We start from the raw sequence: 27,193 nt of genomic DNA on the forward strand, positions 1-27,193 counted from the left end.
ATCACCAAACGAGCCTTATACTTGTCAATCGATCCGTCTGCCTTGTACTTCGTTTTATAAATCCACATGCTTCCTATGGCTTTCCTGTTAGGTGGCAGTGTGGTCACCTCCCAAGTTTCATTTTTCTCCAGTGCGTTTAGTTCTTCATTCATCGCCACGACCCAATGATCCTCTTTCACAGCTTGATTAAAGCTCTGTGGGTCTATCTGTTTTTCTATTGCTGCTTGGAAACACTTGAATTTGCCACTCACTTCTTTGTCTGTCACTGTCATTGCACTCATGGCCTTTGTCGAGGAGGAAGTGACAAAGTCTTTCAACCACACTGGCTGTTTCAAGTTTCGCACGGATCTCCTCAATTCCACTTCTTCATCTCTTCCATTTTCAGGAACATCTGTAGCTCGACCATTATCCTCTCCTTCAGATTCATTTTCTTCATCAAGTTCATTTGTTGGTTCTTCAATCACATCTTCCCAACATTTGTCTACCTTGTCTTCATTCAACAACTCTGCAACTTCTTTCTTCTCTTCCTCACTTCTCAGTGGAAACATTTCTTCGTAGAACTTTACGTTCCTTGAGACAAACACTTTTCTAGTCTCGAGATTGAGGAGTCTGAAACCTTTGATTCCCACTGGATATCCTATGAAGCAACTCATCACTCCTCGCGGAGCGAACTTATCTCCATTGTGATTCGAGTTATATGCTATTGCAAGACAACCAAAATTTTTGAACTCATCATAATCCACCTTCTCTTCATGCAACCTTTCGTATGGCACTTCAAATCCAATTGCTGCATTTGGGAGTCTGTTCATAATATGCACCGCTGTAAGGACACAGTCACCCCAGTGACTAAGAGGTAATCCAGATTGGAAACGCAGCGCTCTTGCTATTTCCAATACTTGTCTGTGTTTTCTCTCCACTCTCGCATTTTGTTGCGGAGTGTATGGGCACGACTTCTGCAGCAACACACCTTGCTTAGTGAAATGATCAATACATGCTTTATCATTCATTTCCAGAGCGTTGTCCGACCTCAATACCTTCAGCTTCCCTTTGTGTTGGCATTTTATGAATTCCTCGAACTTCAACATCACATTAAGGTAATCAGATTTTTTCTCGATCAGATACACCCATGTCATCCGCGAGTAGTCGTCCACTATGGTTAGGAAGTATCTGAAGTTTCCTCTTGTGCTCACTTTATACGGCCCCCAAATATCCGTGTGAATCAAGTCAAATTTCTTCTTTGCTTGAGACTCACTTGTAGGAAAAGGCAATCTTGTCATTTTTGCCATTGGGCACGTCAAACATTCCATTTCATTCCGCTGCTTTATGCAATGCTTGATGTGTGATATTTTCTCCAATTTTGACAACGAGGCATGCCCAAGGCGTTCATGCCATAGAGCCAAGTCAGATTTTCTCTTAGTATTCACCACGCCAGTCGATACTTGTCCCACCATCCTTTCATTCTGAACTCCTCCCTTCAAGTAATACAACCCCTGTTTCATCTCTCCATGGCCTACCACTTTCTTCACCTTTGGATCATATATTTCACACCCTTCAGGAGTAAACATCACCTTGCAGTCGCTGTCCTTTGACAGCTTTGGAATTGAGAGCAGGTTGTATTTGAACTGTGGAACATATAGCACATTCATCAGCTTGACTCCATTGCTTAGCATCACATTTCCAACATGTGTTATCAATGCAGTAGACCCATTAGGCAGCGTAATGTTGAGTTTCCCAGGTGTGGTCTTCACATTCATCAGATTCTCCAAGGATGAAGTCATGTGATCGGTGGCACCCGAGTCCATGATCCAACCATCTGCTCCTTCAGCACCTTTCTTCATGTTTTTCACACTGCAAACCATCCCTGAGAATCCATAATCTATTTCCTCATCTGTTTCAGACCCTTTCTGACTGATCATGTCTTTCGGAATGAGTTTCAAGAGTTGCTCAAGTTGCTCAGGTGTGACAGACATATTTTCGCTTGGCCCTTGAACATTATTCGCCATCCTTGCCCCTGTTGGCCTGCTTCCAGAACCCCATTTGTTGTTTGAGGGACCTCCCTTCACCTGTCCAGCATTGTGCCTCGAGTGCCATTTAGGGTATCCATTCACTATCCAACACTTGTCATTTTGATGCCCTTTCTTTCCACATGCCGTGCATTTCAAGAACTTGTCACGAGCACCCTTGTTTCCATACATCGCCATCACATCATTTTCACCCAGATTTGTACTCGTGAGCAACTCCTTTTGTGATTCTTCCTGTTGCAGCGCTGCACATGCCACCTCCACAGCTGGCAAGGGGCTCAACAACAACAGTTGGCTCCTTTGTGGCCCATAAACATCATCCAAGCCATTTAAGAACTGGAATAGCCTTGACTCTTCTTTAAACACCTCCAAAGCCCTCAACAAATCTGTGACCTCTCGATTCATCGCCGTGACTCTGGGTAGAACGTTCATGGAGTCCAGTTCTTCCCAGAGGCTACTCAACGCAGTGAAATACTCGTTGATTTCCATGCCATTTTGTTTGAGATTAAACAGATCTCTGTTAAGTTTGTACTTTCTTGAACCATTAGTGAGAGAAAACCTTTTTTCAAGTTGTTTCCAAATATCACAAGCATTATTTATAAAAAGCACAGATGTTTTAATGCTATCAGAGATGTTGTTATGGATCCAAGATATTACCAGATTATTGCAAGTGTCCCACTGGGTTGCTTCGCTTTCATCTGTGTTGCTTCTTGTCACAGTCCCATCCACAAACCCCAGTTTCCTCTTTGCTGATAGTTGGATCTCAAAAGACCTTTTCCAGGTTCTGTAGTCAGATGCACCTTGTAACTTTGGCACACTTACTGAGAGAGGCCCATCAGATGGGTGTGTGAACAACGGGTTTATAAGATCTGATGCAGTCAACCTTCCTGTCGCCATTGAATCACCTTGGAGCTAGCTTTGACAATGACTATACACTGCACTAGACACTCTAGGTAATATATGTATTTTCTCTCTCAAGAAACAAGAAATTACACTCACTATTCTACGTTATCAAGATGCTTGCTCTGATACCATAATAACTTTGATGTAAAGCAAACGATAACTAAAATAGCAATGTATCAAGAAAGGAGATGAGCACTAAATGGTATCTTCTCTGAATGATTCCAACTCTCAAATCAGTCTGTTACACAATGCAGGAAACAGCATATAACCTTAACAAAAGCTAGACATAACAAAATACTACAATACCCTTACTGACATGCAAAAGACAAACTATCAAAAGTAAAGATGTGGTCCTCAGTACTGCTTGTGGTCCTTAGTACGACCATGTCTCCACAACGGTCTTTTATTCACCCGACATCCATCATTTTCAGCTACAGCATTCTTCTGTCAATAACTATGAATGTAGTTAATTATTTGTGAGAAAGATTGTGAATAAACATGATGTTGAAATGAAATCTCATTCCATCCAAAACATGTGGGTTAGACTTATAATTAAAATAATAAGATTGGAATGATTGAATAAATGAAAATTATATACATTTTCTTTGATAACATCATTTTGGAGTACAAAATTCATTCCCATTCCATTTACTCCAACTGAACACAACTTTAGTGTGCCTTGCTGCAAGGCTTGACAACGACTACTTGTTTAAGCTGCGATTCTCTGAGTTCTTGAATCCAGTGAAGAGCTTCAATAACATCATAGGCTTATGCTTCTAACACACTTGCCTGGCCTGCTACTTTTAAATTTCTGCCCATTACAGCATGGCCATGCTCATTTCGAATAACCATTCCCACCGCAAAGCTTGATTCGCCCTCTATAATTGATGCATCCACATTGAGTTTCACCCAACCACAGTCCGAAGGCACCCATTTAGTCACTTTCACAGCCTCAGAAACCAAACGCAAACTAGACACCTTATATTTCTGGTTTCCTTCTTGCGAATCCATAATTTGTTTAGAACTCATCGCCATTATTGTACTCGAGTCAATTTCCTTCGCTTCCCAGACTTTTTTGTTCCTTGCAATCCATATTCCTGTTAAAACCTTAACAATGCTGATCAAGTTATCTACTGACTTTGTATTCAACTTATCCAGGAGCCAATCTGTTGCACATTCTACCTCCCTCATAACTTGTCTCATGATACTCGTGAACAATTAGAAGATGCACTTTTTCATGTAAGAAGAAAAAGAATCAAACGAAAATACGATCGGCTCTGTTACTCAGCTAGAGTATACTCGAAGATTCTGAGGGCGACACACTATGTTTAACGTAATAAAAAATATAATCAACAATACCATATTCAAATTCGATTATTTCATATATATTAAATGATGAATAGACTAGTAATTTACTTGACGAAATATTATACTCCTATATATTTTTTTAATTTTATGTAATCTTGGTTGTTAGTAAAATCATATATACATAGTTGATGATTTAGTAATATTGATATCTTTTAAGATACTGAAAAAGAATACAATAATTGGAGTTCATATGTACAACTGCAAAACTTTAGCATGTTTAATATATATCTCAGCCTGATCTACAACATGGACTGTAATATTATTTCTGGTCTGCTGGGGCAACTGTGTGAGATTAATACAGTATCCTACGGGCACGCGCTAGACAAACCGTCATAGTATGACACTTTTACTGCTGGTTGTGTATGTGTCAGGAAACCTGTGGCTGGTTATCACTGTTTTTTCGCTTCAACATTTCCTTAATATCAGTTTCTTTCTTATCAACAAAATCTTTGAAGCTAGTGGCGCGACTAGGGAGTCTTCGAGCTGACCTACCAGTTTCTGGATCCTCTTCGTCGTTTTCTGGAGTAAATCTGCGATACTGGCAGTAAACTCTACAGAAAAACACTATAAGAGCGATGAAACATGAAGTGCCACATATGAGGAATAAACCCCAGAAGCTCGTTAAGGAGAGCCGTGTTATATCAACTTGGTTGGTGCTTTCAGAGCATGTATTCTTGGAAAGCCATTTGTCATGAATTCTCTGTAGCTCGCCGTTTTCTGAGAGTTGAAGAATTGCAGTTGATAAGTCTTCTGCAAGAGGAGAGTCCCTCTGGAACGCCTGAGTTAAAACATGTCTGAGTTCAGAAATTACAACAGATAAAGAAAAAACTATTGCATATAGAAATACATAAGAATTGTCGATTAGAACTTACAAAGCCCCATCCACTTCTTGTGAACTCTTCTCCCACAGTCCTAAATTCACAGTTAGTGTTGGATAAAAAGAGCTTGATGTAAGGAAGCTCATCAACTATTGCTGCCACACCCCCGCCTTTCGGACCTCTGTGAAGGGCATAAATATAATCATCCTGAGATTTCATGATTTGGATCCTGGACTTAGCTATGTTGAGTTCATCAATCAGATAATTGAATGCAAATGAACCATCTTGAACTCCAATTGGTACATTGCTTGAGATCAAGCTGTCTATCCCTTCAATCTGTGATGTCAGCTGTTGTACCGTGAGAATTGATGTCAAACTAGCCGTGTAACTTGAATTTATAATCAACACTACCCACAACCATAGAATCAGCACCAAACGTCCAAGAGTACTGACAGTGTTCTCTCCTGTGTGGATTCCAAGCAAAGGGGACATTTAAGAATAATGAGCATTAATTTGTATAAAATCGCATATTGTAGACTGGATAATCTGAGGGCCAGAGTAAATATGCTTAATGGAGTGACATGAGCTACTTACGATGTGAAAAGAACATTGTTGAAAAGCTAAACCTGCAATATCAGATTACTGATTAGTATAATTTCAATATCATCAAAGCAAAGTAAGTTTAATGAGGAGATGATAGCAAAAAAACCACAATAATAGAAGTGCATTAAGTTTATTGGGCACTGATCTGGGGTCATCTTCTGATCAAATTGCCAAACTGCAGTATCAATATTAGACCATCACAAAGAGCTTACCATAAGATTGTGACTATTTGTTGGCTTAGTGGACCACGGAATTCATGATTAATCCGGTGCTCCAGAATCCAGACGACAACTCCAACAAAAAGAAAGAAAGCGCCAGTTACGCCCCACATCTCCCAGGTAAATGGTTTGAGGAAAGCCCAGGCAGTAGATTTTACTTTCTTGACTGGAGTAACCACAACAAGTCCAGATTCCATGTACGGCTGGGTAAAGTCCACAATCCTTGTTCTATTAGTCACAATGGTAATGTCTCCAACAGCTGCATCGTACTTCTGAAAATGAAGCAAATCTTTATATCATCGAAACATCTTAATTGTCAGGAATAACTCATAAGCCCTTGAGCAGTTAAGAACATGATATGTCTTCATTGTCAAATATACATGTCCAGGTATATCATAATGATAACTAGTGTAAAGGCCATGTATGAAAAAAGAGACTAAAATTTTGTACTTGTTTATTTCCTAAATTTCTCATGCATATGCAAATTGGGAAGAAAGAGTTCATACAGATACTATTCTACAATCAATATTGCTAATTCAAGACCAGATTATTAACGCAATTAAACAAAGCTCTGCATCTCACAACTGTATTTGCGAAGTTAGGGACTCACATTCTGTGAAACATCATAGACAAGATTGCTGAAACTAGGGTTTCTCAGACCATCCCCATAGGGTAAGTACGAGCGAGGGACAGGATAGGGCAACAAGGCAACTGCAGCTTCAAAGACATCTATACAGTATCCATGGACTCCAGTAGGGCCATTGTCTTTAGTGACAAATTCTTTGTAAGTTACTCGATAAGGCACTGCAATCCGCAAAGGTTTCCCATTGTTCGGGAATACCCATCCCCGAGGAGTCGTAGTAGTCTCAGCAGGCCAAATAACACTGTAAAGATGGTGATCCATGCCAGAAATATTCAAAGGTTTTTTGTATAGAATATCAGGAGGCTCGATTGAGAGACCTGAATAATTTGACCAAAAGCCTATTCTGCGTGAGCCAGTTCCACCTATGTTAATAATCTCGTAAGCTGGATTTATCAAATTTTTGTTATGGTCAAATCCAAAGTGACCAGTAAGACCTGTGAAGTTTATTTGAGCAAGTATCTGAGTTAAAATATTGCCTTGATCAAAGCTACGGAGTTCTGAAAAATGCAGTTTACTTCCTTTTCCATCTTGCAACTTGCTATCATATGAGAAGGATATGTTACCACCTTCGTTGAAGAATACATCAAGAGCACGAGCAAGTAACCAGACAGAATCATAAGCATAGAGTGCGTAAGAGTTGAAGTTAACTGTTTCCTTTCCTTTTATTTGCTTCCACCGAGTTGAAAACCTTTTTTTCAAATAAGAATCTGGGGTGTAATGGCGAAGTGCAACAACACCCTGTAAAAGGTCCATGGTCTTAGGGTCAACTGAATCTGACAAATCTAAGACAGATGGAAGCCAATCTGTAGCAATCCAAACATATCCACTGGCCAGCATCCCATGCTTTTCTGCTTCAGCGAACACTGTGAGACCAGAGTCAGGATTTACATGTACCACATAAACACGAGACTCCATTAGGTTTACACCAGCTAACAAATTATTTATGTCAGTTGCTGAGGCTCCAGGAGTAATGGCAGCCTTGTAAGAAATTTTGGCACGTTTCTCTGCTAGTGCATCGCCCAATGCTGAAATTCCATTTCTACCATAGTCGTCATCAACAAAGATAGCTATTACCTCATTCCATCTATAGTGTTGAACCAAATCAGCAATTGCGTGCATTTGGGAATAGTCACTATGTATGGTGCGGAGGAAATAGGGGAACTGCAAAGCAGAAAGGGTGGGATCTGTGGCTCCAAATGACAAGAGAGGTACATGAAGCTCATTTACAACATGAGAGATTACATGAGCTATTCCAGAGGACTGTGGGCCGATTACAGCAACCACATCATTTTCCATTAGCTGCAAAGCTACAGGAGTGAAAATGCCTTGTCAAATTTTCCTAGTTTTTTTTTCATTATTTGAGCTGTAGAGCAAAATACTTGGAATTACACACTGGAATTAAACGATATCATACCATTTAAATTAAAATTTTGAAGGTGAGTGCTTTAGTTATGCTATATGAAAAGCTAATAAAATTTACTAACCGCAACCTGGCTTCATCTTAAAATATAGAAATGTGGTTTAGCAAATGGACACTTTAACTTAAAATTGTATCTAGTTCAGCAAATTTGCAGCTACTATGACAATCTGATATGCAACACTATAAGCACCTTTTAATGCATAGTTACCAAAGACTTAGTTAATGTATCACCAAGCTAATAAAGCATTAACATTGCTAAAAGTGCAATAATACTTGCGCAGAAATGCTAATACAGAGTCAATACAGGGAAACCATGCTTTCTTATTGCTCTTAACAAGAAATTGTGCAAATATTCAAAATCTGTAAGAGCTTAGAAACAAAGATATTATTATTATGCTATTGTATTCTGATGCAGAAATTACCTCCTATAGTGCCAAGAAAACCACTGCAATTCGAATCATGCAAAATCATATTGAGCTTTGTTCCTGGAAGAATGCTTGAATCTGAATTGACATCATAGATGGCAGCTGCAATAGCGGGTTTCACGGATCGCCCAATAACTGAGTTTAATGTGAATAGAGCTCCAAAATTGACAACATTTGGCCTTGAATAGGAATTATTAGTTTCTCCATTGACATCAATAACTTGAGCAAGCACCCAGATAGAAAGAATGACTACTGAAGTCCTCATAAGCATAGGGCTCTTCATTGTCGAGAAAATCAGGACTTGGCTAGCTGATGCTTCAAGAAATTGATGTTATCAACAATCTAGGTCCAACATATTTTCGATTTCCAGGTACAAAACAGAGAAACACCTCATTTACAGAATTTCAATTAATGTATACTAAAATTCAAATTATGTAGCCCAATAATATTGAATAATCCAACTTGGTTGCTTGGATAAATTATTAGCCACATGGGAAACCAAAAAGAATTCCATGTAAACGCTCTTGAGACAGAACAGTGTACAATAACATGTTGTAAAGGTTCAATTAGCTATAGGTTCATGTTAGTAGTATAAACCTTGACCAAATATGATCAAATATATAATTGCACATAGTACATATGGAGTGATTTATATTAAGAGAAAAGCATAAAAAGAAACTTTAAACATACTAAATTATGACTAGTCATTGTGTTATTTTAGCTAGCATATAACTTCGACTTATCCATAAATTTAGGAATATAATTGTCATAAAATCTGAACGCAACTAATAACATAATAAAATAGCTAGCATATAACTCAAACCTAACGAGTTGAGTCGAGTCGAGTCTCCTTAACTAATCTACCCTAGTCAGAAATGACTCTTATTAACAAGAAGAAAATAAAAAAGATTAGAGAGAAACAGAGGACAAAGCAATATTACCAGAAAACACAATCTAAACATGGAAGTTAAGAGTAGTGTCTTAAAGTGGCATACACATGCTGCTGTCTGAAACACAAAGAGATGCACTCTTGATATTAGAGCAAGGAATCGTGGTGGTTAGTGTTGTGTTAGTTAACACTAAAGAAGTACAAAAAATGAGATATGCAAAATTGCAAATAGTGGTGCAAGTAATTAAAAAGAGAAGAAAATGAGAGGAGTGAAGGAGGTTGGTTTGGGCTCAGAGAGATTCAGAAGTTTAGGTCAAAAGCAGATCTCAACTTGAATGCTGATTGGTTGGGTGATTACATAAGTAGGGTACTTGTGTGGATCCTGAGAGTGTACCACGTGACATGCATGTAATACTATACTTTGGGTAATATTGCACGGAGTTTGCTGTTTCTTTTCTACTCTTTACAGTATTGTTTATATATAACGTGTTATCCGTTGTACTGGTTTCTCACATTTTATAAAAGAGGGTGGTTGGACTTAATATTAGAAAATTATTTATTAATTTAAATTAATAAGTGAAATTATGTAAAGCAATGTAAAAAATATTTTAATATATATGTGACAAATTTATATTTTAGATTAACAATTAAGTCAATTTATTTGATTTAAAAAACATATTAAAATATGAAATATAGAAACATATATGAAAATAATCCATGAATAGATTTATGTATAAATTATTCTTCAGGTGTAAAAAATTTTATTTTTAATATTACTTATACATGGAGCTAAATTATTTGGTGGATGGATGGATATAGTTTTAATGGATCGATATTGTTTCACATAAAATATCATAAGTTCATGTAATTATTGAGTTGAGCTGCCTGATTGTAAAAAAGTCAAGCTATTACTTCCGAGCCAAATACTCCGAATAAGTTCTGTCAACTTCAGGTTTATTAAATTTCTTGATCCGAACAGAATTAGGGACAGGTTGACTTAATATTAAAGAATTATTATTATATATATTATTTATTATTTATATATATTAGCAACAAAATTATTACATTTGTAAGCCATATATAAAATATCAAAACTCAAAATATAAAAAAACTGAGATTAGGAATATACTAAAATTTATAAGTGATTCTTCATGAATATGAATGGACGGTTGGAAAGATAGAAGTCTGGAGCTCCTTCTATCACAAAAATAATGGGGCCTCTCCTTTTTCACCTGCTACCAACTGCATAGTATCTTCGGCATAAAAAGATCGCTGGACTTTGGGCACCCGAAACCTCCACAATATTTGTCCAAATTCTTACAATATAAGTGTGGCCCAAAAATTCTAAATATCGAGGTAACCTTTTGCCATAACGGCCCAATCACATTTATCGTAAGATTCGCGTGATGATCAACTTTCTGAAAATCCGATCCGATTGTATTTTAAAAGGGTTAATTATCAAACTCATCACTGAAATTGATCTCCACGAGGTCTCAAGTGGCTCACTAAACTCGCTTAATGGTATCAAACTCATCATTGCTGTTAAAAAAAGTAGTGGAAGTTAGACGGAATGAAAGATTGGTAATGACATATTAATAAAAAAGACAGAAGAAAAACAAATGATAGAAGATAAAAAAAAGTAGAAAATAGAAAGAAAGAAAGTATGCAATATCTTTATTAAATTAATTTTAGGATATAATTATCTAAATAAAAGCATGGCACTAAATTTTAAGATATAATTAACTAAACATCCAATATTAATTTTTATGTTTTTTATTAAATTATAATTATTTCGAATAATATTGAAATGTTATCTTTTTTAATAAATTTTATTTATGTGAATATTATTGTTGGCAAAAAATATTTTTAATTTTTTTTATATCACCAACTTTTTTAAAATTTTAAGAAAAATCTTGAGATAGAACACAAAAAAATTCTTTTCGATTTTTAACACTTCTATTTCTTTTCGAGTTTCTTGTACCAAACAAAAACATGAAAATAATTATATATGTAAATTTAACATATGATGCAGCATGCATCGTTCAAATTTTCAAAAATAACACCTAATGTTTAAAGGTTAAAATAAAAAGATTACATACTTTCTTTCTTTTTTATTTTCTTTCATTTGTTTTTTTTCCAGTCTTTTTATTAATGTGCCACGTTAACTTTTAATCTATCATTCCGTCTACACCTCCGTTACTTTTTTTAACGGCAGTGATGAGTTTGATACCATTAAACGAGTTCAGGAGCCACTTGAGACCCCGTAGAGATCAGTGATGAAGTTGATACCATTTGTCGATTTCAGTAATGAGTTTGATAATTAATCCTATTTTGAAAGCTCGTAGCATTGGTCCTGAGAAACCCCAGTTTATTGCCTTTTCTCCGGTAATGCCCACTTCCTCAACTAGCTCTAAAAAAATAGGATTGCATGTAATAAGTCTTTGATATTCAGGAACTTTTGTTAAAAAATATATACTATACTATAATAAGCCAACATGGGTATAATTTGTAATCCAAGGTTTTACTTATATTTTTTGGTTTGGTACTCTCTTTTTGGTACTACAAGTCTACAAATGTGGAGTCTATTAGTATTATAAACAATTTCAAATACTAAAAACACTCATAAAAATACATTATCATATAATATTTCATTAAAAAAATTATAATGATGTTATAAATAAAATTACAAATATACAATTTTGAATATTTTTTTTAACAAGAACCTTCATATAACTCTTTTAACCATTACATAACTTTTTCTAAATCTAATCTTAAAAGTTATTGTTGTAAAAAAAAAACCAAGATGACAAACTTACGTTGAAATTCGATTGATTAGAATACTAAATCTTTCAAAAGTATTACACGATCGGCTATGTTTGGAAAAGATTAGAATTTTCTAATTTTTTATTTTTAAATCTACGTATACTAAATTCGGATTAAATGTACTAAAATCCTAATATATATATATATATATATATATATATATATATTAGGGTTTGTCTATTTTTAAGTAATCGGGAGAAAATATAGTCAGTTGAACAATATAATTTAATTAAAATTCAATCCATTAATACTAAAATACTAATAAAATAATGTTAAAATTTAAATTATAAATAATAAATTACGAACTATATACCCGCCCGTGCTTCGCACGGGTTAAAGGTTAGTAATTATAAAAATCCAAATATTTATCTATCCAGCCATTTAATAAATCAGCCGCGACTCCTCCGATACAAAATTATAAAAAGGGTGGTGCATGGTTAAACTATTTAATATTCCGATTTTTTAAAATAGTGTAAGAAATAAGAATATATGGTGTTGTTTTGATCAAATATACGGATGAGATGTAGTTTTGAAGATGAGGGTGATATGCTTTTCACGAATGATTTTTTAATAAATTTTCTTTTTCACAATTTTGTGAAGCAGACCAAATGAACTTCTTTAGATATATTAACAGAAATATGCTGTCAAAAAAAACAGAAATATGATATTATTAAGCACTAAGCAGGTTGTTTTTGTATGATCCGTATGATTTCACATATTCACTCTACATAGGAGTACAGAAAGAAGTTTCTTCCTACTTAGCAAAAAAAAAAAGTTTCTTCCTGATGGAGTCGATCCAACTTAATATCAGTGTTATTCTACATTTTTCAGCTCAAAAGCTGCAGCTATGTTTTCGAACGCCTTTTGTAGCCAGCAACAACTGCAGTTTTTTTTATAGGCTTAAATACACTTTAACCCTCCAAGTTGACACCAATATGCACATGAACCCCTCAAGTACCATTTTGTACGGTCCAGCCCCTCAAGTGCGAGATTTGTATGCTTCAACCCTCCCACTTCTTTTCCAGCTTCAATGTCTGACATTCAAAAAGGATAGAGGGGTAATTGCTTGCAAACAATGTTCTGTGTACACATTGACCCTAATATCTTTCCAATCAAAATGTAAGAGAGCAAGACTTACAGTTGATAGGTTTGGAGAGTGAGCTAAGAGGTACTAGAGTTTGGAAACTCGATTTTCAACTGGATTTCGTTTGATTAGCTTGGAGAAGTGGCGCGCAATGATCATTCGACCAACAATGGTTGTGCGTGATTACAATGACCCCCATTCACCACAATATGGTATGTAATCAGCTACCTGTATTGTCTTTATTTGCATAATCTAGGTTACATTTCGTCTGTTTTGTGTTGTGTTATGCATCTGTTTCGAATTTGAGTATATTGTTTGTCTGAATATAGTTAACATATGGTCATTTGTTTGTGTCCGTAGCTAGTGGTGTTGACATGTTAAGTGTGAGGTTATATCATGGTGGATTGCTAAACAGGATACCTCATACCGAGTACATAGGTGGCCAACTAACTGTGTATGATTTTTGGGGGTTAGATTCAATCTCCCTGGAAGAAATTCATTGTAAAATAGAGGGCTTAGGATACATTGGGCACACAACCATTTATTACAGAGTTCCAGGAGTACTAATGGATGTTGGTATGGTTGAAATTAAAAAAGAGTGTGATCTTACAAAGATGCTAGAGTATGCGAAGGAAAACAACTATAGGATAGATTTGTATGTTAAGCATTTCTTCCTCGAAGAAGGAACAGGGCAGACATCTAATGACATCTATTCAAATGTTTGTCCAGATGAACATGCTTCAAATGACAGTCATGATGTAGGCTATTTGATTGATGAAATTGAAGATTATGAATGGGAGGACAGTGACTACTCCATGGGAGAGGATGATGACAGATTATTTGCAGAGAATGTGGATGAAGAAGCTGAATGGATAGGTAGGATAAAGCAGACACTGGGATTGTCAGAAGATGGGGATGACAGTGTTGGACAAGATTCTGATGAAGAGGTGTCTAAGGAATCAGATGTGGATTCTTTAGAACAGTTCATGGAGACTCTGGCAGATGAGTGTATTGTGGGAATGAAGAAGATAACTTGGCCAGTGTATGAAGACTCAGATGATCCTGCATGGGAGGTTGGCATGTTGTTCAAAGACCAGCAAGAATGCAGAGACTCAATGATCAAGCACAGCTACAAGCAGGGCAGGCAAATTCATTTCATGAAATCTGACAAGAAGAAAGTCAGAGCTGTGTGCAAGCACCCATGCCCTTGGTATATGTATGCAAGCTTGAATTTTGATAAAACTTTTCAAATGAAGCAAGTGGGTCCAGGTGAACATAACCTGTTATATTCTCCTCATTTATTTATTCATTTATTTTCTTTATTTATGTATTTATTGAATTAGTTACTTTTTGGTGCCATCAACCGGCTTGGTCTAGATCCTTATGATTTTGTTGATGCTGCATATTCAATTAAATCATATAAGCAATGCTACTCAGGTATGTGGTAAATTATGTCATTTTTGTTATAGTTTATTTCAACCAGCAATAGACCTCAACAATTTTTTGGTTACAGGAATCATTTTTCCTATGAATGGGAAAGCTTACTGGAAAAAGCATGGTCATGAGGTCAAGCCTCCTCTCATTCAAAAGTTACCAGGAAGGCCTAAAATGAAGCGGAGACGTGATGGTAACGACGACAAAGATAAATCTACTAAAGATGGGGCAAAACTGTTGAGGAGGGTGGATCAGACTAGTGTTAGGTGTAGCCTATGTAAGCAAAGTGGCCATAATAAGAGAACATGCAAAGATGCACATTCTTCAACTGACGACCTTGTTGGTGCAACTGCTGTACAAACACCAACAATTGACAATGCAGCTGTTCCTGAGGATGAACACCATGACTGCATATTGGAAATGGATGTGCATGAGGCACCAGTACTTACTCAAGGAAGTCAAAGCACACAAGGAGAAGCTAATATTGTGTGGCCTGAAGTTGTTGGCACACCACCACAAACAGTGTGGCCACCTTGGCCCGTAGTCGAGGAACGGAGATCCTCTGTGGTTGGTGCAACAGATGTGAATGTGGTAATCAAAGGCAAGCACACTCTCAAAGGTGGTAAGGGGAACAATAACAAGCGACTGCCTCCTACAAACTACAATGGACCCAGTTTACACGGTTGTAGTTCGAAAACACATGTCCAGCAGTTCAAGACAAATGTGGGTGGAACTGAGATTGTATCGGCACCATTTACAAAGAAAGGCAAGTTAATGGTAACACATGGTGCTCTATCACAGGCTCTGGCAGCAGCTAAAAGCAAGCTTGGTGAGGCCAATAGTGATACAGTTGTCCAGTCTGTTGAAACCATGCATAAAGATGGACATGAAGATGAGGCTGGTGGGGAGGATGCCACGTAGAGGTGCTTTATGGATACTAGCAACTTGTTAAGACTTTTGCTTGACTTTATTTTGTTAACCTATCAGTGAACATGTTAGTGCTTTTTAGACATCTAATGCTGCTACCTAGATTCCGTAAAACTTTATTTAGTTTTTGTTGCAAATTTGAATTGTGGCACTAACCTAGCTGCTGTATGGATCAGTCAAAACTGTTATGGTCTTATTTGTGATGTTTCAAGGTATTGTAAATTGTGTTATTATGCATTTATTTGGGTGGTTACAACACTGGCTTGCTACACTTTTCCTCTATATAAACTAGGCTTTTATATTCACTACATCACAACACCAAAACAAGCACAAGCAATAGTAATAGTCATGGAAGAGTGGAGCAAACCAGCAATCAATGTTTACAAGTGTAATGTGAAGGGTATTTTCAATAGGCCTAGGTTTGCAGCAGCGGTGGGGTGTGTTCTCAGGAATGATGAGGGGGAATGGGAGAAGGGGTGTGGTGGCCTAATAGGCCTTGCTGATCCGGTGACGGCACAACTTTGGAGCATCTTCTATGGCCTCAAGCTTGCATGGGAGAGTCAAAGGACAAGCCTCGTTCTGGAGACTGATTGTCCATCAGCACTCGGGCACGTACTCCATCCCGACCCTCGTTACCCACTGGCTGATTTGGTCTCTATGATCAATGGTCTTCGGGCAGAGGCATGGGATAGCCTCGAGTTGGAGTGCATCCCGGAGTCCGCAAATGCTGCAGCAAGTGCTTTGTCCTCCCACTGCCTATCTGGTCGTGGCGGTGTGGACGAGTTTGTTTTGCCCCCTGCATCTGTTATGGCCATCGTTTCTGAAGAGATGGCAAATTGATGGTGTTGTTGGTTTGTTTGTAAGGGAGGTTTCGTTATGCTGCTTAATTATTATCTATTTCAATAAATGTGTGTTTAAGAATTTCATCTTAACTTTATGGCTACATGCATCTTGATTCTAGCATGGATTAATTAACTGATGACATTACAAAGACAGTAATAAGAAAGCAAACAACAAACATAGTCTTCATTCATAAGCAGTTGAAATACAAACATAATTAAGCTAACTTAACACATACAAACATTGTTGACAGGCACAAACTTACCAAACTAACCAAACTTAACAGATTTTCACATAGACTTTGAAATACAACTTAAAAACTGCATAATCTTCTTCGAATCAATGCCAGCAGAGGCCACCATACCCATCGCCAAGTATGCAACATTAAAGTGCTCTACTCGGAATCCTCCGAATCTCCTACATACAAGGGACCTGGGTTTTCTGGGCCCTCTGTTTGAAGGGTAATTTCCTTCACCACATCACACAAAAGTAGCAGCCCAGCAAGCGTGTTCTCGTGTTTCTCTTTCTCAGCAGTCAGCCTAGCTTCGTACCAAGCTACCAAACGCTCTCGGCGTCTCCCTGCCTGATCGAGGTGCTTTGAATCGCGCTCCTTCAGCTCCTTGATTATCTCCAGTGTGCGCTCGGTGGGTGGTTCATCAACCCATTTGTGAAAGCCACACTCTTCATCAGGACACTCTCGAAACCTCCGCCCTGCGTTCGGCCCGTACCACCTAGTCCTCACAACACTCATAAGGTCGCAGTCACAGGCCAGATCAAGGATTGCATCACATTCTTCAAGTGTGCGGCTCATTTTTAAGAAGTTAAGCAAGCTGTTACAGAGATGGAGAGATTAGGGTAGGCATCACATATATATATATACACCCACACTGTCCAAACATGAAACTAGAACGGGGTTAATGTGTACACTGAACTTCCATGAAACAAGCTGCCCACACTACCCTTCCTCAACAACGGTAACATGTCAGACATTGAAGCTGGAAAAGAAGTGGGAGGGTTGAAGCATACAAATCTCGCACTTGAGGGGCTGGACCGTACAAAATGGTACTTGAGGGGTTCATGTGCATATTGGTGTCAACTTGGAGGGTTAAAGTGTATTTAAGCCTTTTTTATATTCAATTAGACACAGAAAGCCTAGAGAATTTGAGGCTTCTATTCTTGGTAGTGTGCCGAGACCAAGCTTTCTTAAGACTTGTCCCACATTTCAGGTCCACAACCTCAATATATTGAGGCTTTCTCTTTTCATCTCTAACAGGTTTCATATGTACAGAGGCATCTTCTGAAGCAAACACAGGAATGTCACGACCCGTATGCCTCATGTTGTGCTGCTGCTTTTGTCGAGTCTCTGCTCTTTGACCAGTACTTGTTGTAGAGTTTCCAGACTGATAACAAGCTTGTCTTCTGGACTCGCCACAATAGACTGTAACTGGGAAGTTTTGAGTGTTTCTCTTACGAGACACATGATGGCTTGATGAGCCTTTGACTTCGTCTAATTCATGAGTCATCAGGGTGCTCACCTTGCCTGTTGCCCCTACTCTGATGGACCCTGGTTGGCGTTTTATTGTATTCTGTTCATGAGCCAGATGTGATCTGAAGTTCCAGTTAACCTTCATTGCTGGATCCTTTACAACAAGACCGGATATCAGCAGCTCTTGGTAAACCGGGCCTGGGGAAAGTTACTTTTATGAGAAAGGAAGCTTAGCATAGATTATAAATGTGAGACAGGGTCGAAAACTATCAAGGTAAGACTACAAGATTAAGGCCAGATGATTTAAAGCTTAGGCTACGTGATACCTGTTAGAACACGCCAATCTAAATAACACATCTGTTCAGGAGACAGTAAAATGTATAAATGATCCAGTGGTAATCTCATCAAGAGAGACTTGTTACCAAAGGAGGGAATGTAATACTTAACTGCGACCAATGACTTCATGATGAGATGAAGATGATGATGCCCTGAGGATGTATTAAAACTTACCTGTAGAACTGAAGGCTGTATGGAGGTGAATTGCTGCAGCTAGCGCCTAGCAAAGACTTGGTGAAGAGCTCGAGAAGCACAAATATGTTTCGTGGAGAAAAACTTTGACAGCTAACTTTATACGCCGTTATCTAGACATGCTAAACACCATCCTTAACTTTTAATCTATTCCAACACCATCTGTATGCATGTTCTCCAGAGTAAAACACGGGCCTAAATTATATAAATACATTATACAATGTATAGATAAACACATCTTGGCTTTTCATTATTAGACAGCATTTCAAGAATATCGTTGATCACTATCAGGGCATGTTCTTCCAGCATTGCAAGGAAAAAACACTGTCATTATAGCTTAGTTATCTGTCAGTTTGAAATAATTCTGTCTCCCATTTTAGTAATGGACAAGTAATATACAGTCGTAATCTCAAGATATAAAGTTGAACCATCAATTAAACATACGACCTTGCACACAAATATACGCTGCGCCAAGAATCAACTCACATCAGATTATTTGATTTCAGCGCGAGACACTCTGTCACTCTGTGGAATCCAAATTATTAGAATTTTTATTATGAAATTCCAAAGTATAGATATTTGCTTGCAAGTTTTCGAGAAATACACCTAAATGATATGACAGATTTTTCTAGCTCCGGCTACTGCTCTACAACCAGAGGCCATATGGGTGTGACAAAGTAAGCCAGATCACATTGATATGCCAACTGAAGAACAAGCATATATGGATGTGTATATAAATTATGCAGCTTCCTCTAATCTTTGAGCAAAAGAGGTTCTTTATTGTTCCTATTATCCCATTTATCCAATCTCTTTTTAGCTACATCCACCTGCAAATAACATTGTTCAAACACATTAGTCACCCTTGAAGATTAATAACTCAGTAAACTTATAAGTTGCTTATTAACAGACCTCTTTTTCCCAGTCTGTCTGGTATGTAGCCCATATCAGTATAAGAGTTTGCATTGTTGTTCCACCAATCATCCCGGACCATATTCCCTATGTTATTACATCCATCAGCATTAACTAAATCGCGGATTGCTTAGCTTTATAGTAGTTGAGTTAGTAAAAGATGTTCCTTCATTACCTTAGCACCCAAATCGTAGTAAAAACCAAGTAAAACGCCTAGTGGGATACCAACTGCGTAATAGCATCCCACATTTACATATGCCACAAACGCTTGCCATCCGCATCCAACAGCCACACCTTCACTCATGCAATAAGGTGTTAGGAGAGCTGGTCAGTAAACATATGCCAATAGAAATATGCATGTACATTTATAAAAGTTACCTGACAAGACGGGTTGGATTCCATTGAGAATGAGGCCAGTGGCCAGAAGGGGGCAAAGTTCTGATACAGCAATAGCAACATGTTCACCATCTGTGAATGCATAGCTTATAGAATCGCGCAATAGTAGCACCACTATTGCAGCTATGACATTTATGAGAAAAGAAACCATGTTCACTATGACTACTGAAAATGCTGCTGTCTTTGGATGTCCAGCTCCAAGCTCATTCGAAACTCTCACGCTGTAACATACACTCTTTAAATTTGATTCAATTCTTAATTGCATATCTGTCAATCTTAATCAGAAATGTTGCACATATGTCAATGGGACCGTACCTAGCTGCTGCATTAAATCCGCATGAGATTGTAAATACCCATCCATTTATTGTAGTGCTGCAATCGTCACCATTCAAAGATCTCAGATAGTTCAATTGTTTAATAAAGTGCTTTAAATGGTCTAAATTGTACTTCTGACAACAAATTTACAGAGTCACCAATATTAAAACATAGCCAAATGGACTCTTTTTGTAGGCAACTCATATCTCATATTAGCTTGGTATACTTTTCTTACCAAATAGCAAGAGAATCCAGAGCTAGCTCAGGTCGTTTAAGCAGGCCAGCCAGCAGAACCAGAATCTGAAAATACCACACCTCTAAGCACAGCATAACTGCAGAAGCAGCTGATAGCTTAAAGAAGGACCAAAGCCCCCGAAATGCTTTTGTGCTGAACCCGGTCCATGTATGCTCACACAATGGACTCTTCAATATATAAATAATCTGGCCAACTACAACTACCCACCAAGAAAAGCTCAGCACGAGTGATGACCCCAATAATCCAAATCCAAACTTGTATATAGTAATGTAAGTTAAAACAAGATGCAGGACTAGTGTAGCTGCCGATATATATGCACTTGGTTTCACAATGCTCTGAGCTTGCAGAAACTTTTGTATAGGAAAGTTTATTGCATATGCGAAAATCTGAGGAATGAGGCCAAAGATGAAGACTGCAGCAGCAGAAGCTATCTCTTCCGTTTCACCAAGTAATATAAGGAATGGCTTGGAGAAAACATAAAGGACTGTGAGGAGGACACTAGTTAGAGTGAGGAGGATGAATGATCTCTGCAGATAAATGCCTAGCATTTCATATTTGTGCGCGCCATATGCTTGTCCACATAGCGTTTCAACCGCGCTGCCCATTCCTATCTATCCATGATAAAAACAGTAACTAGTTAATCAGTTTGCAGACTAAACAAAAATCACCGTGATGATCACTTGTGACAAGATGCCTTGTAAAAAAACCACTTTCATGATTATTGTTCTTTCATTATCACAGTGATCAGATCGATGTGTTGATAGAACATAATGCCATCAACCATATAAAGTATTTTAAGTGGGAGCATGTCACTTTTTATCGGGTTTTCACTTTTCAATCATTATTTCTTTGCACAATAATTGTAGAAAATTAGTGATCAGGGCAGTTTACACGGCATTCTGTTATCTTACCTTTGCAAATTAAGTAATTGGAATTGTGGTAAATTAGTGATTCAGTAATTATATGTTCAAATGTAACATTGGTAGAACATCTTCATAGTGCAAAGCCTAAATTACTCTGCTCGATGACTAAGTTTCTAGAAATCGTTAGCTAGGTAATTGCCAGGCTTAACTAGCTAAGATGCATCAAGTCCAGCAATTCCTCTGATTCTGTTAGCTAAATTCATCAACAATCCACTCTTGTTAACCAAGTGCGTTGTTATATTGTGCAGAAGACCAGAACTAACATTCAAGACCAGAACAGATATCTGCTAAACACTTGCATAATGAAAAGTAGATAGCCCACTTAGTTAAAGCTTGTTCCTAAAATTAAGCAACTATCAAACAGAAATTATATACCTAAAAGACTTTTTCAGGTCAGCAATTATTCTGCAAAAGATTATTCCCATAATAATCTCAAATACCAGAAGAAAAAAAAAGATTTATCAACAAAGGTGAGCTTTATTGACTGGATCTTATAAATGATGTACTGATGTTGCTGCTTATCATTTGATATGAAAGAGGAGAAGTAACGTACCAAGAGACCGTAGGCAAACGTTTGAATGCCATTGTTGCCAAGAGAGGCTGCCGCAAGCTCAAGATTGCCAATATGCCCTGCAAACACTTGCGTAGACATGGACATGACATAGTTGATCATGTAACATATGATTGCTGGAGCTGCCAAGTTAAACAACAGCCTCAGTTCTATCCATGTCGCAGACACGAATCTCTCAAACAACGGTGCATCACCCACTGATAGTATACGTTCTAATTCACTGCTCGACTCAGCATCAAGCTTCTCTGACGATCTCAATGTCAGTATCGTCGTTGTCTGATCAATCGACGATATGAGCTTATACGTGCCAGTCTCCGATATCTCCATTATACTTGGACTAGCCCGGACAGTGCTGATGAACACTGGAGAGCAATGTGCTTATATATTGGATCCTTGAAAATTGGAGGCAAATGATTGTTCCCAGGCGAGTCCGTGACTTGCACATGTCAGGTAAATTCTACATTATTGAAGCATTTTGAACAAACGAATAAACAGTTACGTGAAAACTATATGTCTCAGTTACTTGAAAAATGAAAACTATTATGTCATATTTGGTTTTAAGCACGACAGTATAATTTAATACCTGGAATCTGTAAGAGAATATCTATATTTTTTTCAAGTTAAAACAAAACATAAGTTAGGTCTGCAGATCAAATTTCACGTGGACAATAGACTGAAACGGTGAAACCTTTCTTTTGACTACTGATTGAAGTGAACGAAATTTGTATTTTGATTAGGGAGTGATTAGTAAAAATGTTTATAGTTATATTTTTTCGATCATTTCATTTTAAATTATTTCAACTATAGATATAATCGACATGTTTTTGATTTAATTATTCATTCTGATGGGAAGTATGTTCTGATGGTCCGGAAAAACAAGTGATTTCTGAATCCAACGAATTTTCATCATTTTTCTTAGAATCTTTGTCATAAAAAATTTAAAACTCACTCATATTTAGTCATTATGATCTTGATACATTTCTTTCTCCATAAAACATTCTTACAATTTTTCATTTCATTTTTTCCTCGTTGAACATAAACTAAATCTAGAGATAATGTTATACGGAATGGAAATGCAAATAAGTTATGACCGTCCCTGGGTATCTGAGAACACTGTTTTTATGTCTGTCCTCATGTGTGTAAACTAGAGCCTGCAGAAATATAATTCTAAAACACACACACACACTAGCTCTAAAAATATGACTGGAAACGGAGTTCTGGAATGCCGTGGCGGGCTTGCAACTCTCATAGCCTTCGTCCACGGTAAAGATTCCCACACAAAACAATAGTATAACGTAGGAAGAATCAAAATAACCCCGATAAATCAGTGACAACTATAACAGAATGAAAAGATGTACAACACCATTCCTCAGACATGAGGTTTTTTCTGTTTTGGGGACCTAAATTATATTCCTTGCCCATATTTGAGAAGGGAGCCTTTATCTTTACTTTGTTAGAATATTTCTGACGTAGGGATGCTTTGGAATCACTTCTTTTTATTAAGGTGCGGTTTCTTGCTGTGTCAAATGTTGGGCATCTATTAGAAAGCTACTCCCTCCGTCCCGGTCAATAGTATACATTGGGGGACGGGGGCGCGGCACGGACTTTAATGCTTCAATATAGTATAGTTCTGTAAATTATTTTTAAGATTTTCTTTTTTTATATAAAAGTATAACATTTATATTTTTATACAAAAAAAGAAAATCTTAAAAATAAGTTGTGGAACTATGTTTTATAAGAGCCTTAAAAAGCGTGTCGAGCAGTGAAAAAGAAACGTATACAATTGACTGGGACAGAGGGAGTACAATATATACGTTTCTATATCTGGATTACCAATTTGCACATATCTTGCAAGTTTCCATCCTCAACTTGCAGCTAAATACAATCAAACTTACACTTAGGAATGTTGAATTAATTGCCGAATGACTCACGGAAGAATGTCCCACGATGTTGAAATACCTCAACTCCACAGTTCCACCTGCAAAAGAATGCAAATTAAAAAGTTCAAACCCATTTCAAGAGCTTGACAGAAATGTAAAATGTTAGTACTAATTTAAGCTTTGATCAGTTTTACATAACAAGAAATGCACTAGGGAACAAGCTGTTGGTGGCCTTGCGATTCTGTTGATTGTGTACAAGATGACCTGCACACCTCTATTATCAGGTGCAGTGCACCTTGTGACCTTTATTTATGATGCAATTGTTTTACTTATCCACAGGGAGATGGCAAACATAAAGAACATCAAAAGTACTACCAGTACTGTATGAATTTTACTCAATGAAGTATTTGACTCTGATCACCTCACCAACTCTTTTAATACAGGAATAACCTGTTTTTTTAACCCTTACTTCTGACTTGTAGGATGTTCATACTTCCAAAAAACAAATTAAAGCATTGAGGGTCATATTCCTAACGTACAGAGTCCTGCTGAATCTGCCTCTTCACTACCTTTGAAACAAAGAGGAACTATAGCCATCCCTGCTAAATTACTACGATGCATCTCTGAGAACTTTTTACAATCACAGCCTTGACCTCCTGTTACATTGATTAAATAGTAAAATTAACTAGAAGACATGGTGTTCCGTACTTCGGTCATAAAAATAAGGGTAAGATAACCTAATGAAGCCCGAGATGAAAATCTCAACAGCAACATTGGTTCCTTGGCAGCCCAATCCCTGGAGCTTTTACTTCCAAATTCTGCACCAACCAAGACAGCCGTATCTTGACCAGCAGCCTTGTACCTCTCAATTTTATCTTTGAAAATGGATCAGAGGCATAATCTTCACAAGAGTTGGCAAACATGTACGGAAATCAAAAATATTATGCTTGAAGAGATCGGAGAAAAGTAATGAGTCCTAAGAAACTTACACACATAAAGTTCTCCAGTGGGAATGTTTATCGTCTTTGGGCTAACTTCCCCACTTCATAGCTTTTCAATGATGTGTACATTGACAATAATTCCATTTTCCATTATCTCATCATTACCATGACGGCTACCACAAGACTAAAAGTCCTTCCTCTCTGCCCCATGCTCAAAGAGAAACTTTGCAGCAGGGATGTCCTAGTAAATGCTTCCTGCTGGCGAAATATAATCTACTAATAACTTTTTTTCCGACTCCAAAACTTCTAGATAAATATTGGTACAATCCAAATTCTAGAGGAAAAAAATTCAATTTCGCTGAACTTCATTTCAGGGCCCGCCATTGGTTGTGCTGTATTGCTGTCACCATGAGGTCCAGGAGGATCCATATTCTTGTAACTAGCTTTACGGCCCATGCAAGGCATGGGCTTGCTCTTAATGCACACACTTTGACAGTAATATTGTGTGGTCTTACAATTTGTAGTGGATAGAGTGGGTTCTAACATTCTCCCATAGTAACCGACCGCTCCTCATTGCTGTAGCAATAGCACACACGGTGATCTAAAGAAATCCTATAATGATTATATAATGACAGATTGAATATCTAAACCAGCCGCTACTGTCCCAATACACATCAGATAGTAATCCTAGCGTCTTACTTGTTGTGGTAGATCCCACCACTTCAGCTGCTACATTAAAGGGCGCCTATGAATCAAGACCTTAGACGGATAAATTATTGTAATCAAACAAAACAAAGCATAAAAAGACCCTTCAACATAGGGGTCAAGAAGAATGAGATGCACATATAAAAAGTACCTTTTAAACGCGCCAATACTTTCTGCAGATAAAGTGCATTATACATGTGCCGATACTTTCTGCAATTTCTTGTAGTCCTAATATTGATTCTGTTTTTTCCCATTTTACATCAACAAACTAGGCCTGAGGAAAATATACCTGCTTCCATGAAAACCTACAAAAGATGACAAATGCTACTGTGATGGCCGGGTTGAAATGAGCGCCATAAATATATGGCTGACAAAAAATATGACAAACAATATAAATCATACACGTTAGCATCAGTCTACAGGTTATAAAAATGCCAGGAAAAGTAACTGTGTAACCATAAACTTCATTTGCTGCAAGTGATATACACCCAGCAGATATCACAGAATAAGTGCCGCACACATGGTATCTGGTGCAGAAAGTTGTTGTGTGACAAATTGAACCAAACTTCAACTCAAAACCAGTTCAATTACTACTAAACTCCTTGCAAACTTTTTGTAGTGCATATCTTTAATCTTAAAATCTAAGGGGATGGTGCTAAACTCGTGTCTTGTTGCTAAATAGTGCAGTGCAACTAATGATCCTCAATTAGCAAAAAAAAACTAATGATCCTCGCAGAAGAACTTTCACCTAGTGTGGGAAGACTCAAAGTGTGGCCTTCCAAACCAACCTGATCAGATATAAGGTTAAACGGGATTAAGACTCGGTTTTTCGTCTTATGCAATAAGTATTTTACATTGAATTGGCAGCAACAGCTCCATGATACATCAACCAGAATGGACATCACCTATAAAAACAAAACCGGATCAGTAATGATAGAAAAAGCTTTGATTTGCTGGAAATAGATTTTCATTAGCTAGTTAAGGGAGAAGATAAATTTTACAAACCAATAAGAACTTATTTCAAAATTTACAATATAGACTTAAATACACAAATTACCTGGATAAGAATCACAATGTACTTATGATAAGATTTTCGCATTTTGATCTTCATTAACTAGGTTGCTAGCGGGCAACTTTGGCATAAACCTGGATTTTCCACTTTGATATAAACTTGTCAGATATCTTGAAATTAAAATGAGATTTACCGGCGATGTTCTATCTCATGTAAAAGCACCTCCAGAGACAATGTGGCAACTATATGTGATTGGGCCTCACGGAAGAATATCATTATTCACAGAATCATAATAAAGACCTGCGAAATATAATAAAGACATAACTATAGATTGTTGTAGATTTCCTGGAAGAGGAGAGAAATCAAGTCGAGGCTTCAAAATATAAGGAGACTTCCAATCAAGAGAACGAAATAAGATTATGTAGACAAATGAGAGAGATGTTTAGAGTTGATGGAGTTTATACATTATAAATTTATAATGACCACTATGAATACTACACATCCATGTATCAAATAATTATGGCAGTGGTAGCAATTAACTGCAGATGATGATGTTCATAAGATCACGGAGATGTAAGATTTCAGTTTAGTACTCGATTTGTGCGCAGAGACCGTAGAGTTGAGTTGTAGATCATGTGTTTGATGAATTGACGCAATAATCTTTCTCTACGTCACTAAAGTTTCTGCAGGGGAGAGTTTGCATGGTTCAATTATCTAGTGAAGTGTAATCAAATTGGTTACTAAACTCAAAACGGTATCAAGATAATCATTAAAGTGGTCATAAATATCAAACTGATACTTTGAAATATAAATTCAAGCAGTAAAAATTTTACAAATTATTTTCGAATGTTAAAA

The 27,193-nt window shown here is 37.3% G+C and overlaps 3 protein-coding genes across 6 annotated transcripts; all 3 read right to left on the bottom strand.

Moving 5' to 3' along the window:
• Positions 1–4,463: 4,463 nt before the first annotated feature.
• On the bottom strand, positions 4,464–9,629 carry LOC108225047 (glutamate receptor 3.4). Of its 4 annotated transcripts, none has more exons than XM_064080435.1 (7): positions 9,415–9,629; positions 8,417–8,728; positions 6,542–7,881; positions 5,926–6,203; positions 5,705–5,736; positions 5,165–5,574; positions 4,464–5,070 (listed from the first exon to the last, which is right to left on the bottom strand). In XM_064080435.1, the coding sequence occupies exons 1-7, from the start codon at positions 9,416–9,418 to the stop codon at positions 4,660–4,662; spliced, it is 2,787 nt and encodes a 928-aa protein (XP_063936505.1). In that variant the 5' UTR covers positions 9,419–9,629; the 3' UTR covers positions 4,464–4,659. The 4 variants fall into 4 exon arrangements, with proteins under 4 accessions (XP_063936505.1, XP_017255338.1, XP_017255339.1 ...); XM_017399849.2 differs by having other exon boundaries at positions 9,361–9,629; XM_017399850.2 differs by having other exon boundaries at positions 8,417–8,734; positions 9,361–9,629.
• A 6,964-nt stretch (positions 9,630–16,593) lies between these two features.
• Positions 16,594–18,821, bottom strand: LOC108192835 (hypothetical protein). The gene has a single exon (XM_064079818.1). The coding sequence runs from the start codon at positions 18,045–18,047 to the stop codon at positions 17,550–17,552; it is 498 nt and encodes a 165-aa protein (XP_063935888.1). The 5' UTR covers positions 18,048–18,821; the 3' UTR covers positions 16,594–17,549.
• A 135-nt stretch (positions 18,822–18,956) lies between these two features.
• On the bottom strand, positions 18,957–22,281 carry LOC108192834 (protein DETOXIFICATION 40). Its single transcript, XM_017359336.2, has 7 exons — positions 21,783–22,281; positions 20,286–20,917; positions 20,051–20,107; positions 19,718–19,956; positions 19,515–19,633; positions 19,340–19,426; positions 18,957–19,257 (listed from the first exon to the last, which is right to left on the bottom strand). Exons 1-7 carry the CDS (start codon positions 22,125–22,127, stop codon positions 19,183–19,185), a joined length of 1,554 nt encoding a protein of 517 aa, XP_017214825.1. The 5' UTR covers positions 22,128–22,281; the 3' UTR covers positions 18,957–19,182.
• Between the last annotated feature and the right edge of the window lie 4,912 nt (positions 22,282–27,193).

This window comes from Daucus carota, chromosome 6, assembly GCF_001625215.2.
Source record: "Daucus carota subsp. sativus chromosome 6, DH1 v3.0, whole genome shotgun sequence".
Classification (NCBI taxonomy): Eukaryota; Viridiplantae; Streptophyta; class Magnoliopsida; order Apiales; family Apiaceae; genus Daucus; species Daucus carota.